General features: G+C 45.8%; 1 protein-coding gene across 1 annotated transcript in view; it reads left to right on the forward strand.

Moving 5' to 3' along the window:
* Positions 1-13,397, forward strand: part of LOC149523352 (butyrophilin subfamily 3 member A2-like) — a 31,075-nt gene extending 17,678 nt beyond the window's left edge. The window contains exons 7-15 of the mRNA XM_089770430.1: positions 792-818; positions 2,246-2,272; positions 3,905-3,931; positions 5,565-5,591; positions 8,022-8,057; positions 9,274-9,300; positions 11,732-11,767; positions 12,984-13,010; positions 13,372-13,397. Of these exons, the coding sequence (XP_089626556.1) occupies positions 792-818; positions 2,246-2,272; positions 3,905-3,931; positions 5,565-5,591; positions 8,022-8,057; positions 9,274-9,300; positions 11,732-11,767; positions 12,984-13,010; positions 13,372-13,397 (260 nt within the window). The remainder of the gene's footprint in view (positions 1-791; positions 819-2,245; positions 2,273-3,904; positions 3,932-5,564; positions 5,592-8,021; positions 8,058-9,273; positions 9,301-11,731; positions 11,768-12,983; positions 13,011-13,371) is intronic.
* Positions 13,398-18,624: the final 5,227 nt, after the last annotated feature.

Raw genomic sequence — 18,624 nt, forward strand, 5'->3', positions numbered from 1 at the left:
CACACTTTTTTTTTAAGTCCACATGTCTAATTTATTCTACTTAGAATGTCTCGATATGTAAGAGCAGTGCAGCTTTGTGTTGTGATGGTGCTGAGTGGTGTCGGCCTGTTCTGCTGGGCACTGCTCACATGCACACACAGGGAAATACAGATGAAAGGCAGAAAAAATGGATTCAGTATGACAATATGGTGACTTGAGTTCACACAGCAATCAGAACCAGGAAGAGACCCGAGGTTCCCCCTCTTTCATCTCCTATGTTCTCTGCCATGCTCGCCTTTGGCCACCATTCCTTCAGCTGGGGAGGGTCAGATTGAATTCTCCCAGCAATCACTGTGGTTCTGTAATTAGCCACAGCTGGCATGGTGGGATAACTGACTCTATTCCATGGTTCTCCTAGCCCTGCTGCACCAGTTTAGGCATGTTTTGTAACCTAATTGATAAACTGATTTAGGTGGACAAAGGCTAAGAAGTCTCAGAGGGGTAGCCGTGTTAGTCTGTAACTTGAAAAACTTTAAAAACAATGAAAGGTCCTCTAGAGACTAACAAAACAAGTAGATGGTATCATGAGCTTACATGGGCACAACCCACTTATTCAGATGAATGGAGAAAGGAGTGAGAAATTCCCCAGGTCTGCTGCCTCTTGGTGCATGTCACTAACATCAGCTGTGCTTCTGACAAACCTGCCGGCTTGTAGGTGTGGGAGTGGGAGTATAACAACCCCATCCATAAGGGAATGTACATTTCCACAGTGTGCATCTCTAGATCTAACTCTTTTCTCTTCCCCATTTCAGAGAATGATAAGAAGACCTTCGAAGCAGGTACTTGGTAAAATCCTATTAAACACATTTTTCTGTTATCACATTATGAGAAAGAAAAATCACCCCACTCACTGAATGGACACCAGTCACCTTCATGACCATCTCTTCTTACCCTGGAAATAAACATGACAGCGTTTGCTGCTCACATTTCAGGCTTGTCCTTGAATGTCATGAGTCAGGTTAGGTCTACACTGTCCAATGGCTCCGATGAGAGAGATGAAAAATGTGATTCAAGCCCTGTGCTGTACCCACCCCATGTGGTTGCTGTGGGTGTGAACGGAGAGGTTCCTAGTTTGTAGTTGCATAGTCACATTTGAAGAGGACTATGCCAGTGTGATCTAGGTACCGTTTAGTGTGTGCCAGTAGCATTCACAAAGGCCACTTCCACCTCCTCAGGCCAAACTAGGGTCGGGGCTGGGCTACCTTCCACTGAGCAGGAGGGTGTATGCATCTCAGATCTGACCTGCTGGGCTCCCCACTAGCACAGAGCTTTGCAAGCACCCTCAGTGTTCACACACTGCCTCCCTGCCGTGCCAGCCCTGAGCTCCCAAAGCATCGCTGGTGCCCTACAATACTGCCCACTTGCCTCCCTGTTATGCAAACTTCAACTTCACTGTCCTGTCTCATCCTGTTCCCTTCCATTCCCCACCCTCATATACACCACACACGCCAGGTCTTCCTGGATTTCAGCTGTGCAGGGAGTCCCAAAGGGACAAACACCTCCACTTCCTGCAGCCCCCTATTATCCCACCCCTGAGCTTCCTCCTCCAGCCCCAACTCTGTTGGCATCCTTCATATATCTCCCTGCTAGTTCAGCCTTCAGCTCCTACCTCTTGTCCTGTTTTCCCCCTTTATAGGCCTGGGCCTTGGCTGAAAATAACCTCCAAACCGCACTGTGCTCTTTGTGGGATCTGTGAGGTACACACCAATGGGATCCACCACTGGCATTACTTTCACAAGCGCCCTCCACCCCCATGGAGCCCTTCCCCAGCTAAGCTCCTGCCGAGTGCTATGGAGTCTCACACTTGTGCAGATCAGTACCACAGAGGGATCCCACAGCACAGAAATAGAGGGGGAGGCTGATAGAATTGCGGGGCCTCTGGGCAAGGTAGAAGCACAGACATGGCTCTATGCTAATGGATGGGGCAGAGCTTCAGGCAGAAGGCTGGGGCTGCCAGCCCTCAGCATGGCCCAGAGCATGTCACCTCCCTCCCTCCCACCAGCAAGGCCTTAGTGCTGGTCAGAGCAGTAGAGGGAGCAGCAGTGGCCAGGAGTCCTGGACTCTTTTCAATCTCCAGGTGCCAATGCAGCTGTCCCCTTTGCTATGCCTCATGGGCGGGCCTGCCCAGAGTTCAGAATAACCCCATGTCACTGTGTGTGGAGAACAACACAGAACTCATGCTGGTCTCCTTTTCTTCTATCCACAGAATGCCAGGAGCTGCGTAAGACTCTGGGTAAGCTCATCCACCCCCGTTACAGCCACAGGACAGAGGCTCCCAGCCGCAGCTGGTGCTAAGCAGATACAGAAGCACCAACACCACAGGGGAGGGCAGAGTGAACAAATCAGGTCAAAATATGAGTCACTCCAGTTCCATAGGAGCACTGGGAGTTCCTTGAAGCAGATGCAGAGTTACCTGATCTCATTTCTGGATACAGAGACAGGTGCCACCTGGCTTTGGCAATTAATTGCTAACCACATTGCCCTGATACAGGAGAAGCGGGGACAGCCACTTTCTACAGAGGACTACTGCAGTGCAGGTTCTGCTGGGCCATTTCTAAGAATGTGGAGATGAGCTAGAGATCAGAGTCAGACTCATGTTTCCAAACTTCATTGCCCAGGCCTGATCCTGGATATGAGCCCCAGTCTTCTGCACGTCCATCTCCCAGTCACACCTGGAGTGTGGAGCTGTGATGCTCCAAAGGTTGTTAGTAACATAAAAGGGAATTCCCCTTAGACAGAAGGATTGAGAATGTCAGAGCTGTATCAGAATTTGCACTCAGATCTTCCATCAAGGTGAGAAGTATTGCCAATTCCAGGGCTGCTGTGTGTTAGTGTGTGTGACTAGCCACCAGCAGGTGTCTATAACTAACTCAAACACTATGGGGCAAACAACAACACAAAGCATGTCTCTGTGTCTAACTCACCAAACTAGGTGATTAGGCAATAAAATGGCAAATAAATGTGAATGTTGATACATGCAAAGTAATGCACGTTGGAAAACATAATCCTAAATATACATGCAAAATGATGGGGACTAATTTAGCCATAACTACTCAAGAGATAGTTGTGGATAGTTCTCTGAAAACATCCACTCAGTGTGCAGCAGCAGTCAAAAAAGCAAACAATGTTAGGAATCGATAAAAAAAGGATAGAGAATAAGACAGTGAATGTCCTATTGCCTCCATATAAATCCATTGTACGCCCACATCTTGAATCCTGCATATAGATATCATCTCCTCATTTCAAAAAAGATATACTGACATTGGAAAAGGTTCATAAAAGGGCAACACAAATTATTAGGGGTTTGGAAAAGGTCCCTTATGAAGAGAGGTTAAAAAGACTGGGAATTTCAGCTTAGAAAAGAGGAGACTAATGGTGGATATGATAGAGGTCTATACATTCATGACAGGTATGGGGAAAGTGAATAAGGAATAGTTATTGACTTGTTCCCATAACAGAGGAACTAAGGGTCATCAAATAAAATTAGTAGGTATCAGGTTTAAAACAAACAAAAGGAACTTTTTCTTCATGCAGAGAATAGTCAACCTGTGGAACTTCTTGCCAGAGGATGTTGGGAAAACCAGAACTTTAACAGGGGTCAAAAAAGAACTAGATACATTCATGGAGGTTAGGACTATCAATGGCTATTAGCCAGGCTGGGTAGGAGTGGTGTCCCTGGCCTCTGTTTGTGAGAAACTGGAAATGGATGTCAGGAGAAAGTTCACATGACGATTCCCTGTTCTGTTCACTTGCTCTTGGACATCTGGCATTGGCCACTGTCGGCAGAGAGGGTACTGGGCTAGATGGACCTTTGATCTGACTCAGTATGGCTGTTCTTATGTTCTCTTCTATCTCCTTATTTCAGATATGACGAGCAAGACTAATGAATCAGGTATTTGTCTAATCCTGTAGTAAATGTGAGTCTGTGCTTTCATACTACAATGAGATACAAACATCCTCGTACATAATATATGTACTTGAGTCTTCTTCACCATCATCTCTTCCTGCCCTGGCAGCATTGGCAGCACACATATAGAATGGAGGACTCAGGTTAGGTCTACATTGTCCCATGCTTCAGATTACAGGGATGTGAATAGCAACACAAACCAAAATGGTGTGCTGTAACAACCCTGTATGGATACTACAGAGGTAAACTGACAGCTTCCTAGTTTATATTTCCATAGTTGTCTACTATATAGTTGAGAGAGTTTGTCTGTTTTTTTGTTCAAAAAATGCTCCTGAACAGTAAGAGTTAGTTCCAACAAATTTGGCACACAGCTTCCTCTTTTCATAATTTAAAACACAGTAAGGGTTTGGTTGTGCCAGGAAAATGGGATATACTTGGAATGGGATTGCTTCTTATAACTACATATAGAAAAGAGACACAATCACCAGACATGTCAAGGGGTCTGGCTAGGGGTGAACCTTCCTCTGTTCGGGATTGTCCCAGTCCCAAACTTCCTACCCCGCAGAAGCCCTTTAGGGAGGATGGTAGGTTGAAGCTCCACCTTCCTACCTCCCCCCACCCCCCGATTCATACGGGAACATTGCGGGCTGTTCCCCTTCATCAGGGAGTGAGGGGAAAGTGCACAGTTTGCAGCAGTCCTCACCCTGGTTGGGAAGCATAGGGGGCAGCCTTGTGGATGGAAGTATGGAGCTACTTAGACAAGACTGAGACAGAGGCTCAGCAAATTTCCTCCATGTGGATACCTCTCAGGTCTGACCTGCAAAATAGGGCTATCACCATGCTGGGCTTCCCACTAGCACAGAGCTCTGCAAGTGCCTTCAGTGCTCACCCGCTGCCCCCTTGCTGTACCAAATCTGAGTTCCCCACAGCACCACAATCCCCATCCACTCTCTCCCTTTTATGCAGAGTTGAGCTCCAAAAACCCGGCCAGTCTTATTCTGTGCTCCACCCTTGCACGTGTGCCAGGTCACTGGGAAGGGCTCTGCATTTCAGCTGTGCAAAGGGTCCTCATGTGGCAAATGCCACCACTACTTGCAACTCTCTGCTATCACAGCCCTGAGCTTCCTACCTCAGCTCTAACTCCTCAGGCATCCTTCAGTACCCACCCACAGTTCCTTTGGGGTATGTCTACACTTCATTCCTCTTTCGAGAGAATAAGGCAAATGTAGATATCCAAAACCGCAAATGAAGCAGGGATTTAAATATCCCGTGCTTCATTTGCATAAATGCAGATGGCTGCTATTTCAAAATATCTAATTTCAAAATAAAAAACGCTGTCAAAATGTGGTTATTTCAAGAGAAAACCCATCTTCCAGTATCCCAAAAGAGGAACGCAGTCTAGACATACCCTCAGTGCCACTCAGAGTGTGTTTCCCCACCCTGTTCCAGACAGCTCTTAATGCTAAACCAGCGCATGCCACATGGAGCGCCAGTGGCAATTTAAAGGACCTCGATAGGTGCCCCTTTTCCCCCCTTGTGGCATGTCCAGGGTTTTGAAGAACCCCAATGCACTCTGTTTAGAATGACTTATGTCAGTCTCCTTTTCTTCTCTTCCCAGAACGCCAGGAGCTGCATGAGAAACTTGGTAAGACCATCCCACACTGCTAAAGTCCCTGCACAGAGGCTCCCAGCCACACACAGTGCTGAGTGGAAACAGAAGCACCAACAGCTCAGGGCAGGACTGAATGAGCAGTTCAATCCACAATCTGCCTGGCCTTAAAGTCACCCCATTACCAAGGAAGCATGTTGAGCTCTCTACAGCAGACACAAGGTTACCTGCTCTTCTGCCTGGATAGACAGACGGGAGTTATTGGCCTTTGATAATCCAATGCTGGTCACATTGTTCTGATGTAGGAAAAGGGGGAATCCGCTGCCTGTAGATTTCTGAGAATGTGGAAATGAGCAAGAAACCAGACTCAGGCTCACATGTTCATTTTCTGTTTGCAGGATCAGATCCTAAATCTGATCCCTGATCATCTGCACATCCATCCCCTAGTTACACCTTTGATGCTCCAAAGAGCTGCTAGTATCACAGAAAAGGAATTGCCCTGAGACAGAAAGGCTGAGAATGTCAGAACTAGAGCAGGATCCAGACCCACATCTGCCATCAAATCCCAGGCTTCCTCAGTGTTGTTTGCAGAGCTCTAAACACCTGCCCTACTCCTATCTATATCAGCTGGCTCCTGTACAGGGCCTGAGAGTGTGGCCACTGGGTGTCTGTAACTAATCCATCATTATTGGGCACTCAGCCTCACATAGCACATCTCTGTGTCTAGTTCCAAGTAACAGAAAATATGGAAATTGCAGACGAGTTGAATGACTTTTTTGTTTCCATTTTTACCACAAAGATTAGTAGCAACTGGATGTATAACATAGTGAATGACAGTAAAAATGAGGTAGGATCCGAAGTTAAAATAAGGGAAAAGGAACTTAAAAGTGTACTTAGACAAGCTAGATATTTTCATGGCACCAGGGTTTGATAAAATGCATCCTAGAATACTCAAAAAATTGACTGAGGAGGCGTCTGAGCCGTTAACTATCATCTTTGAGAAATCATGGAAGATGGGAGAGATTCCAGAAGACAGAGAAAGGGCAAATGTAGTGCCCATCTATACAAAGGGAAATAAGGACACCTGAGAGAAATACAGACCATTCAGCTGTTTAACATCAGTGCAGGGAAACATAATGGAGTAAATAATTAAGCAATCAGTCTGCAAATATCTGGAAGAAAATAAGTTGGTAAGTAACCCTCAGCCTGGATTAACAAGATCAAATCACATGAAACCAACCTGATAGCTTTCTTTGATGGTGTATCAAGTCTTGTGGATGAGGGAAGGCAGAGATGTGATGTCTCATGACATTAGTAAGTCCTAAGACACTGTCTCACATGATCCCCTCATAAACAATCTTAGGAAACAACTCAGAAGGGTCACTATAAGATGGGAAATCTGTTCCAAGAGAGTAGTTATGAGGTGCTGACAGGGAAGTTGGAAGGGCGTCTCAAATAGGGTCCCTGGCAGTGTTCCTTGTAAGCTGGGCGCTTGGATGTCTGCTCAGGAGAGATTCAAATGTCACTCAGCTGATCAGCAGAGCACCGAGAGCCAGGCTTTTGTTTTTACACATGCACGTGCTTCCGTGCACATTCCACACACAGATGGAAAAAATCTTCACAGGGATGGAACAGATTAGAAGAAAGTTTGGCCCTCAGAGACAAGGGAGCCCCTGGGTGAGGAGTGCAATGACTCTGTGCTCCTATAGGAGGCACTCAATTGGAAGGGGAGGGCCTGAGGGAAGCCAAAACTCAGTGCTGCCCACACAGTGACACCCTCTACCCCTGCACTGCCTGAAGCGTGCTGTGCAGTGCCCCCATTTCCCCAGGCATCCCAAAGAGCCATCTGGAGTGTGTTGCATGGAACTCCACTGGTGATTTAAAGGGCTTGGGGCTCTGGGTGCTCCCAGTGCTAAGGCGGAAGCTGGAACCCTGGGCTTCTTTGAATCACTGGGCCTGGGGTAGTTGCCCTCTTCACGCCCCCCCCCCATTCCCACTCCCGGTGGGCCTGCCTGTGGATGAGTTCTATTAAATGTCTTCATCAGTGATTTGCATAATAGCGTAGAGAATACACTTATAATATGTGTGGACAATACCAAGCAGAGAAAGGTTGTAAGAGGTTTTGAGATTAGAATAAAAATTCAGAATGATTTGGACATACTGGAGAAATGGTCTGAAATAAATAGGATGCAATTCGGTAAGGACAAATGCAAAGTACTTCACTTAGGAAGGAATAATCAGTTCCACAAATGCAAGGAAATGACAGGCTGAGGAGGAGAACAGTGGAAAGGATTGTAGAGGTCATAGTGAATTTAAAGCTAAATATGAGTCAACAGTGTGACACTGTCACAAAGAAAAAACCCATAAATCTGGGATACATTAATAGAGGACTGTACTAGATGATCACTTGAAGGCATTTCTAATCCTATAACTATGATTCTGATTCATTTCTCTTTCTTATTTCAGAGTCTGTGGAGGAAGAGAATGAAGCCAAGAAGTTAGGTAATTGGACAATTGATAGTAAATTGTGTATATTCTTTGATACTGTAACAAGAGAAGTAAAAATTACCATGCACAATATATGGACTTCAGTCACCTTCATGATTATCTCCTCTTCCCCTAGAAATGTCCAGGCACTGCAGAGTTTGTAGTTAACATTTCACTATCATCTGTACTAATGGATGACTATAAGCAAATAACGCAAGCATCTACAGGCAACATTAGAAAGGCAAAGGTACAAATTGAGCTCAATCTAGTAGAGCCTTAAAGGGTAACAAGGAAACATTGCAAATATATGAGAAACAAGAGGACGACTAATAGACAGGGTAGGCCCATTGCTAAGTGAAGAGGGAAAAACAACAACAGGACATTGGGAAATGGCAGAGGTCTTAACAACTTCTTTGTTTAGGTTTTCACCAGGAAGTTTTATGGTGATGGGAGGCTGAACACAGTGAATGTTAGTGGAAATGGGGTGTGTTTAGAAGTTAAAATTTAAAAAAAAAAAAAAAAAAACAAGCTAAAAATCACTTAGAAAAGTGAGGTGACCAGGGCCTGATGAACTTCAAGTCACCTGACCTTCATGAAACACATCCTAGAATACTCCAGGAGCTGATAGAGGAGGTATCTCAGCCTTTAGCTACCATCTTGGAAAGTCATGGAAGATGGGAGAGATTCCAGAAGACTGGAAAAGGCAAATCTAGTTCCAATCTATAACAAGGGAAGTAAGAACAAACTAGGAAACGACAGACCAGTCAGTTTAACTTGTGCCAGGAAAGATAATGGAACAAATAATTGAGGAATGCATCTGGAAGATAATAAGGTGATAGCCTGGGTCTGCTGGCTAGACTGGGAAACTCACTCCCAGCTGCACTGTAGCTGTACGAAGGGTCGGGAGGCGGGCGGGCACAGAATTGCTGGGCCCCCAGGCAAAGTGCTGGCCTGGCTTTGTGCTTCTGGAAGGGGTAGAGCCTCCAGCAGAAAGGCTAGGCAGAGTTGGCCCCTCAGTGCCACTCAGAGTGTGCTGCCATGCCCTGTTCCAGGCAGCCCTTAACGCTAACCGGTGCATGTCGCTTGGCGCGCCACTGGCAATTTAAAGGGCCTTGGTAGTTGCCCCTTTTGCCCCCTCCTCTCTGTTGGGAGGCCTGGCCAGGGTTTTGAAGAACTCCAATTCACTGTGCTTAGAATTACTCATGTCGGTCCCCTTTTCCTCTCTTCCCAGAATGCCAGAAGTTGCAAAAGGAACTTGGTAAGAACATCTCACACCATTAAAGTCCCTGCACAGAGGCTCCCAGCCACACACGTTGCTGAGCTCAGACAGAAGCACCAACAGCTCAGGGCAGCGCTGAGTGACCAGTTCAGTCCACAATTTGCATGGATTAAAGTCACCCCATTTCCATGGCAGCATGTTGAGCTCTCTACAGCAGACACAAGGTTACCTGCTCTTCTCCCTGGATAGACAGACGGGGGTCACTGGCCTATGATAATCCAATGCTGATCACATTGTTCTGATGCAGGAAAAGGGGGCAGCCGCTGCCCGTAGATTTCTGCGAATGTGGAGATGAGCAAGAAACCAGACTCAGGCTCACATGTTCATTCTTTCTTTCAGGACCAGATCCTAAATCTGATCCCTGATCATCTGCACATCCATCCCCTAGTTACACCTTTGATGCTCCAAAGAGCTGCTAGTATCACATAAAAGGAATTGCCCTGAGACAGAAGGGCTGAGAATGTCAGAACTAGAGCAGGATCCAGACCCACATCTGCCATCAAATCCCAGGCTTCCTCAGTGTTGCTTGCAGAGCTCTAAACACCTGCCCTATTCCTATCCTAACAGCTAACTCCTGTACAGGGCCTGAGAGTGTGGCCACTGGGTGTCTGTAACTAATCCATCATTATTGGGCACTCAGCCTCACATAGCACATCTCTGTGTCTAGTTCCAAGTAACAGAAAATATGGAAATTGCAGACGAGTTGAATGACTTTTTTGTTTCCATTTTTACCACAAAGATTAGTAGCAACTGGATGTATAACATAGTGAATGACAGTAAAAATGAGGTAGGATCCGAAGTTAAAATAAGGGAAAAGGAACTTAAAAGTGTACTTAGACAAGCTAGATATTTTCATGGCACCAGGGTTTGATAAAATGCATCCTAGAATACTCAAAAAATTGACTGAGGAGGCGTCTGAGCCGTTAACTATCATCTTTGAGAAATCATGGAAGATGGGAGAGATTCCAGAAGACAGAGAAAGGGCAAATGTAGTGCCCATCTATACAAAGGGAAATAAGGACACCTGAGAGAAATACAGACCATTCAGCTGTTTAACATCAGTGCAGGGAAACATAATGGAGTAAATAATTAAGCAATCAGTCTGCAAATATCTGGAAGAAAATAAGTTGGTAAGTAACCCTCAGCCTGGATTAACAAGATCAAATCACATGAAACCAACCTGATAGCTTTCTTTGATGGTGTATCAAGTCTTGTGGATGAGGGAAGGCAGAGATGTGATGTCTCATGACATTAGTAAGTCCTAAGACACTGTCTCACATGATCCCCTCATAAACAATCTTAGGAAACAACTCAGAAGGGTCACTATAAGATGGGAAATCTGTTCCAAGAGAGTAGTTATGAGGTGCTGACAGGGAAGTTGGAAGGGCGTCTCAAATAGGGTCCCTGGCAGTGTTCCTTGTAAGCTGGGCGCTTGGATGTCTGCTCAGGAGAGATTCAAATGTCACTCAGCTGATCAGCAGAGCACCGAGAGCCAGGCTTTTGTTTTTACACATGCACGTGCTTCCGTGCACATTCCACACACAGATGGAAAAAATCTTCACAGGGATGGAACAGATTAGAAGAAAGTTTGGCCCTCAGAGACAAGGGAGCCCCTGGGTGAGGAGTGCAATGACTCTGTGCTCCTATAGGAGGCACTCAATTGGAAGGGGAGGGCCTGAGGGAAGCCAAAACTCAGTGCTGCCCACACAGTGACACCCTCTACCCCTGCACTGCCTGAAGCGTGCTGTGCAGTGCCCCCATTTCCCCAGGCATCCCAAAGAGCCATCTGGAGTGTGTTGCATGGAACTCCACTGGTGATTTAAAGGGCTTGGGGCTCTGGGTGCTCCCAGTGCTAAGGCGGAAGCTGGAACCCTGGGCTTCTTTGAATCACTGGGCCTGGGGTAGTTGCCCTCTTCCGGCCCCCCCCCCCCCCATTCCCACTCCCGGTGGGCCTGCCTGTGGATGAGTTCTATTAAATGTCTTCATCAGTGATTTGCATAATAGCGTAGAGAATACACTTATAATATGTGTGGACAATACCAAGCAGAGAAAGGTTGTAAGAGGTTTTGAGATTAGAATAAAAATTCAGAATGATTTGGACATACTGGAGAAATGGTCTGAAATAAATAGGATGCAATTCGGTAAGGACAAATGCAAAGTACTTCACTTAGGAAGGAATAATCAGTTCCACAAATGCAAGGAAATGACAGGCTGAGGAGGAGAACAGTGGAAAGGATTGTAGAGGTCATAGTGAATTTAAAGCTAAATATGAGTCAACAGTGTGACACTGTCACAAAGAAAAAACCCATAAATCTGGGATACATTAATAGAGGACTGTACTAGATGATCACTTGAAGGCATTTCTAATCCTATAACTATGATTCTGATTCATTTCTCTTTCTTATTTCAGAGTCTGTGGAGGAAGAGAATGAAGCCAAGAAGTTAGGTAATTGGACAATTGATAGTAAATTGTGTATATTCTTTGATACTGTAACAAGAGAAGTAAAAATTACCATGCACAATATATGGACTTCAGTCACCTTCATGATTATCTCCTCTTCCCCTAGAAATGTCCAGGCACTGCAGAGTTTGTAGTTAACATTTCACTATCATCTGTACTAATGGATGACTATAAGCAAATAACGCAAGCATCTACAGGCAACATTAGAAAGGCAAAGGTACAAATTGAGCTCAATCTAGTAGAGCCTTAAAGGGTAACAAGGAAACATTGCAAATATATGAGAAACAAGAGGACGACTAATAGACAGGGTAGGCCCATTGCTAAGTGAAGAGGGAAAAACAACAACAGGACATTGGGAAATGGCAGAGGTCTTAACAACTTCTTTGTTTAGGTTTTCACCAGGAAGTTTTATGGTGATGGGAGGCTGAACACAGTGAATGTTAGTGGAAATGGGGTGTGTTTAGAAGTTAAAATTTAAAAAAAAAAAAAAAAAAACAAGCTAAAAATCACTTAGAAAAGTGAGGTGACCAGGGCCTGATGAACTTCAAGTCACCTGACCTTCATGAAACACATCCTAGAATACTCCAGGAGCTGATAGAGGAGGTATCTCAGCCTTTAGCTACCATCTTGGAAAGTCATGGAAGATGGGAGAGATTCCAGAAGACTGGAAAAGGCAAATCTAGTTCCAATCTATAACAAGGGAAGTAAGAACAAACTAGGAAACGACAGACCAGTCAGTTTAACTTGTGCCAGGAAAGATAATGGAACAAATAATTGAGGAATGCATCTGGAAGATAATAAGGTGATAGCCTGGGTCTGCTGGCTAGACTGGGAAACTCACTCCCAGCTGCACTGTAGCTGTACGAAGGGTCGGGAGGCGGGCGGGCACAGAATTGCTGGGCCCCCAGGCAAAGTGCTGGCCTGGCTTTGTGCTTCTGGAAGGGGTAGAGCCTCCAGCAGAAAGGCTAGGCAGAGTTGGCCCCTCAGTGCCACTCAGAGTGTGCTGCCATGCCCTGTTCCAGGCAGCCCTTAACGCTAACCGGTGCATGTCGCTTGGCGCGCCACTGGCAATTTAAAGGGCCTTGGTAGTTGCCCCTTTTGCCCCCTCCTCTCTGTTGGGAGGCCTGGCCAGGGTTTTGAAGAACTCCAAATCACTGTACTTAGAATTACTCATGTCGGTCTCCTTTTCCTCTCTTCCCAGAATGCCAGAAGCTGCGTAAGAAACTTGGTAAGAACATCTCACACCATTAAAGTCCCTGCACAGAGGCTCCCAGCCACACACGTTGCTGAGCTCAGACAGAAGCACCAACAGCTCAGGGCAGCGCTGAGTGACCAGTTCAGTCCACAATTTGCATGGATTAAAGTCACCCCATTTCCATGGCAGCATGTTGAGCTCTCTACAGCAGACACAAGGTTACCTGCTCTTCTGCCTGGATAGACAGATGGGGGTCACTGGCCTATGATAATCCAATGCTGATCACATTGTTCTGATGCAGGAAAAGGGGGCAGCCGCTGCCCGTAGATTTCTGAGAATGTGGAAATGAGCAAGAAACCAGACTCAGGCTCACATGTTCATTCTTTGTTTGCAGGACCAGATCCTAAATCTGATCCCTGATCATCTGCACATCCATCCCATAGTTACACCTTTGATGCTCCAAAGAGCTGCTAGTATCACAGAAAAGGAATTGCCCTGAGACAGAAGTGCTGAGAATGTCAGAACTAGAGCAGGATCCAGACCCACATCTGCCATCAAATCCCAGGCTTCCTCAGTGTTGTTTGCACAGCTCTAAACACCTGCCCTACTCCTATCTATATCATCTGACTCCTGTATGGGGCCTGTGAGTGTGGCCATTGGGTGTCTGTAACTAATCCATCATTATTGGGCACTCAGCCTCACATAGCATGTCTCTGTGTCTAGTTCCAAGAAACAGAAAATATGGAAATTGCAGACGAGCTGAATGACTTTTTTGTTTCCATTTTTACCAGAAAGGTTAGTAGCAACTGGAGGTGTAACATAGTGAATGCCAGTAAAATTCAGGTAGGATTGGAAGTTAAAATAAGGGAAAAGGAACTTAAAAATGTACTTAGACAAGCTAGATATTTTCGTGGCACCAGGGTTTGATAAAATGCATCCTAGAATACTCAAAAAATTGACTGAGGAGGCGTCTGAGCCGTTAACTATCATCTTTGAGAAATCATGGAAGATGGGAGAGATTCCAGAAGACAGAGAAAGGGCAAATGTAGTGTCCATCAATACAAAGGGGAACTGAGAGAATTACAGACCAGTCAGCAGCTTAACATCAGTATTGGGAAAGTTAATGGTGTAAATAAGTAAGCAATCAGTCTGCAAATATCTGGAAGAAAATAAGTTGGTAAGTAACCCTCAGCCTGGATTAGACAAGATCATATCACATGAAACCAATCTGATCGCTTTCTTTGATGGTGTATCAAGTCTTGTGGATGAGGGAAGGCAGAGAGGTGATGTCTCATGAGTTAGTTAGTCTTTAGACACTGTCTCACATGATCCCCTCATAAACAATCTTGGGAGACAACTCAGATGGAGTCACTATAAGATGGGAAATCTGTTCCAAGAGGTGCTGACAACGAAGTGGGAAGAGCATCTTAAGTAGTGTCTCCGGCAGTGTTCCCTGTAAGCTGGGCATTTGGATGTCTTCTCAGAAGCGATTCAAATGCCACTCAGCTGATCAGCAGAGCACCGAGAGCCAGGCTTTTGCTTCCATTCACATTCTACACACAGATGGAAAAAATCTGCACAGGGATGGAACAGATTAGAAGAAAGTTTGGCCCTCGGAGAGAAGGAAGCCCCTGGGCAAGGAGTGGGATGCGGTGACTCTGTGCTCCTATAGTAGGTGCTCAGGTGGAAGGGGAGGGTTTGAGGGCATCCAACCCTCAGTGCTGCCCACACTGTGACACCCTCTACCTCTTCACTGCCTGAAGCGTGCTATGCAGCACCCCCATTTCCCTAGGCATCCCAAAGAGCCACCCGGAGTGTGCTGCATGGCACTCTGGTGGTGATTTAAAGGTCTTGGGGCTCTGGGTGCTCCCAGTGCTACAGTAGCAGCTGGACCCCTGAGCTACTTTGAATCACTGGTTCTGGGACTGTTGCCCTCTTTACCTGCCCCTCTGTAAGTGGGCCTTCCTGGAGATCAGATCTGTTAAAGGTCTTCATCAGTGTTTTGCATGACAGCATAGAGAATACACTTACAAAGTTTGTGGATAATATCAAGCAGGAAGAGTTTGCAAGGAGGTTAGAATTAAAATTCAATTAAATAAAAACAAATGCAAAGTACTTCTCTTAGGAAAGAGCAATCACTTGCACACATGCAAAATAGGAAATGACTGCTTGGGAAGGAGTACAGAGGAAAGGATTGTAGAGGTCATAGTGAATCAAAAGCTAAATATGAGTCAACAATGTGACACTGTTACAAGAACAACCCTATAAATCTGCAATGCATTAACAGAGGACTGGACTAAATGATCTCTTGGGGGCCCTTCTAATCTTACAGTTCTATGATTCTATGATTCTTTTCTCTTCCGCATTTCAGAGGCTGCAGCGAAGCAGATTCAATCTCTGAAGTCAGATAATTGGTCAATTGATAGTAAACTGTGTATATTCTTTGATACTATAACAAGATAAGAAAATTACAATGCACAATATATGGACTTTAGTCACTTTCATGATTATCTCCTCTTCCCCTTGTAATGTACAAGCATTTCAGTATCATCTGTACTAACGGATGACTTAAAGCAAATAACACTCGTATCTAGGGGCAAGATTAGAAAGGCAAAGGAACAAAATGAGCTCAATCTACTAGAGACATAAATGCTACATCTACACTTCAGAGTTTTTGCACAAGAGTTATTTTGCGGAAGAGTTCTTGTGCAAGCTTCTTGCACAAAAGCGCATCCACACCTCAAAGTGCACTGCTTTTGCAATGTGCTTTTGTGCAAGAGAGCATCTACACAGTATGGCTGCTCTTCCACAATTAAGCTCTGATGGCCATTCTGGGAATGGCCATCAGAGCACCCGTGCTTTTTCTGATAGGCTCTTTTTGTGCAAGAAACCCGTGTGCAGCATCCACACGTGCTTTTGTGCAACAGCTGTAGCGCAAAATTAGGTATGCCTTTGTGCAAAAACCTTACAGTATAGACGTATACCAAAAGAATAAGAAGAAAACATGTTGCAAATATATGAGAAACAAGAAGAAGACCAATAGATAGGGTAGGCCCATTGCTCAATGAAGAGAGAGAAACAATAACAGGAAATTTGGAAATGGCAGAGAGTGCTTAACAACTTCTTTGTTTCAGTTTTCACCAAGAAGTTTTATGGTGACGGGAGGCCTAGCAGAGTGAATGTTAGTGGAAATGGGTTTAGAAGTTAAAAAGAAAAAAAGAACAAGTTAAAAATGACTAAGAAAAGTGAGATGTCTTCAAGTCACCAGGGGCTAATGAAATACATCCTAGAATACTCCAGGAGCTGATAGAGGAGGTATCTGAGCTTTTAGCTATCACCTTTGAAAAATCATGGAAGCCAGGAGAGATTCTAGAAGACTGGAAAGGGGCAAGTAAAGTGCCCATCTATAAAAAGGGAAATAAGAAAAAACCAGGAAACTAAGATGCAAACATCTTGAAGAGAATAAGGTAATGGGTGACAGCCAATGTGGATTTGTAAATAAGATATCTCAGATGAATCTGGTAGCTTTCTGGATAAGAGAGAAGCAGTGGATGTGGTGTACCTCGAATTTAATAAAGCATTTGATATGGTTTCACATAACCTTCTTATCAATAAACTACGAAAATATAATTTACTACTATAAGGTTGATGCATAACTGGCTGGATAACCATTCTCAAAGGCTACGTCTAGACTGGCCACAAATTCCAGAAAAGGGATGCAAATCAGGTAAGTCAGCATAGGGAAATCCACGGGGGATTTAAATATCCCCCGCGGATTTAAATAAACATGTCCGCCACTTTTTTTCCGGCTTGGGGAAAAAAAAGCGTCTAGACTGGCGCGATCCTCCGGAATAAAGCCCTTTTCCGGAGGATCTCTTATTCCTACGGTAGGAATAAGAGATCCTCCGGAAAAGGGCTTTATTCCGGAGGATCGCGCCAGTCTAGACGCTTTTTTTCCCCAAGCCGGAAAAAAAGTGGCGGACATGTTTATTTAAATCCCCCGCGGATTTCCCTATGCTGACTTACCTGATTTGCATCCCTTTTCTGGAATTTGTGGCCAGTCTAGACATAGCCAGAGAGTAATTATTAATGGTTCACAGTCATGTGGGAAGGTCATAACAAGTGGAGTTCTGCGGGGGTCTGTTTTGGGATGGGTTCAATTCAATATCATCATCTACAATTTATGTAGTGACATAGAGAGGACGATTATTAAGTTCTTCTTCGAATGGTTGCTCATGTCCATTGAATAAGGTGTGCGTGCTGCATGCACTGTCTCTCTGGAGCGTTTTCCCAAGTGGTACCCGTAGCACTGGCAGGTCGCCCCCTGGAGTGGCACCGCTATAGCGGAGCATAAGTACCCCTGCCGGCGCTCCCCCTCCTCAGTTCCTTCTTACCAGACCCTCATGATGTTGTTTAAAGTGCTTGGGTGAGGGCCACTTAGCAGACGCCTGTAAGATCTGCAGGTCGTTCAAACTGCGCATGAAGAAGGAAAGAGATTCGCGTTTGAAGTTCCTCCTCATGGAAGCGGCCCTTCAACTGGCACCGGCTGGTCACTCCATGGTGCGCAGTGCACCGGCATCAATGAGAGATGCCCCGTCCCATTCGAGGACATCGGTGCCAAGGGCCAGGCACCATTCCCACTCCCCGGCACCAAAAATACCAAAGACATCACAGGGTAGGTCTCACAGCCGGAAGTCAAGGTCGGGCCTACACCACTGGTTCGGGTTGTCTGCGGAGGGCTCTCCAAGCGCTGCTGTGCAGCGGAAGCAAGTGGGTCGACCATCCAGTCCTGATCAGCTGCCTTCTCATCAACCCTCTACGCCTCATCACCCTTAATCAGCCTCACCACCTCCCCTCCGTCATCTGTTGAGGCGGAGAGGTCGAGGTCTTCTATGCCGGTGGCCATGTTGGCACTGGTTTCTCCACTGCACCGTGTGGAACAGCCTGCACCCGCCACGTATGCGGCGGGACCGTCCCCTGTGGGACCAATACTGCTCATGGCGACATCAATGCCGGTCTCAGTGCAGGCTGACTGGCCTTTCCCGACGCTGGTGGCACCAACAAGCACGAACTGGACTCGGCCTCCCACCACAGTTCCAGTATTGGGTCCTCTGCTGGAGCCGATTCTAGCTATGCTGGTACTGTACTATCCAACTCCGTACTTGGCATCGACATTGCCGGCACCAGTGCAAACTGGCCATGGGGCACCGGCACTGGCACCGCCAGCAGTACCGGCACTGGGCCTGTGGCGCCAGTACAATTATCGGTTCTTCTTCGAGTGGTCCCCGTGGGTGCTCCACTCTAGGTGTCGGGCTCGTCCCGGCGCCGCTGATCGGAGGCTTTTCGTAGCCGTAACTGGCCGGACCGCGCATGCGCGGCAGGCTTCGCGCGGTTTCTTCAGTCACGCGGTCCGGCCCCCCCGCCAGTTCCTTTCAACCGTCCTAGGTTGCTGACGGACTTCGGATTCTCTCCTCAGAGACAGATCCTTAAGAGACAAACGTTAAAATTATCACAAGTTTTCCACAGTTTATTGTTAATTAGTTAGTTAGTTAGTTGTTTGTTCGTTTAAAAAAAAAAAAAAAAAATTCGGAGTTCAGTAGATAGTTAAATTACGGTTTTTTTCTCTATTATTCGTTATTGTTATAAG

This window comes from Pelodiscus sinensis, chromosome 18 (assembly GCF_052426305.1).
Source record: "Pelodiscus sinensis isolate ZL-2025 chromosome 18, ASM5242630v1, whole genome shotgun sequence".
Classification (NCBI taxonomy): Eukaryota; Metazoa; Chordata; order Testudines; family Trionychidae; genus Pelodiscus; species Pelodiscus sinensis.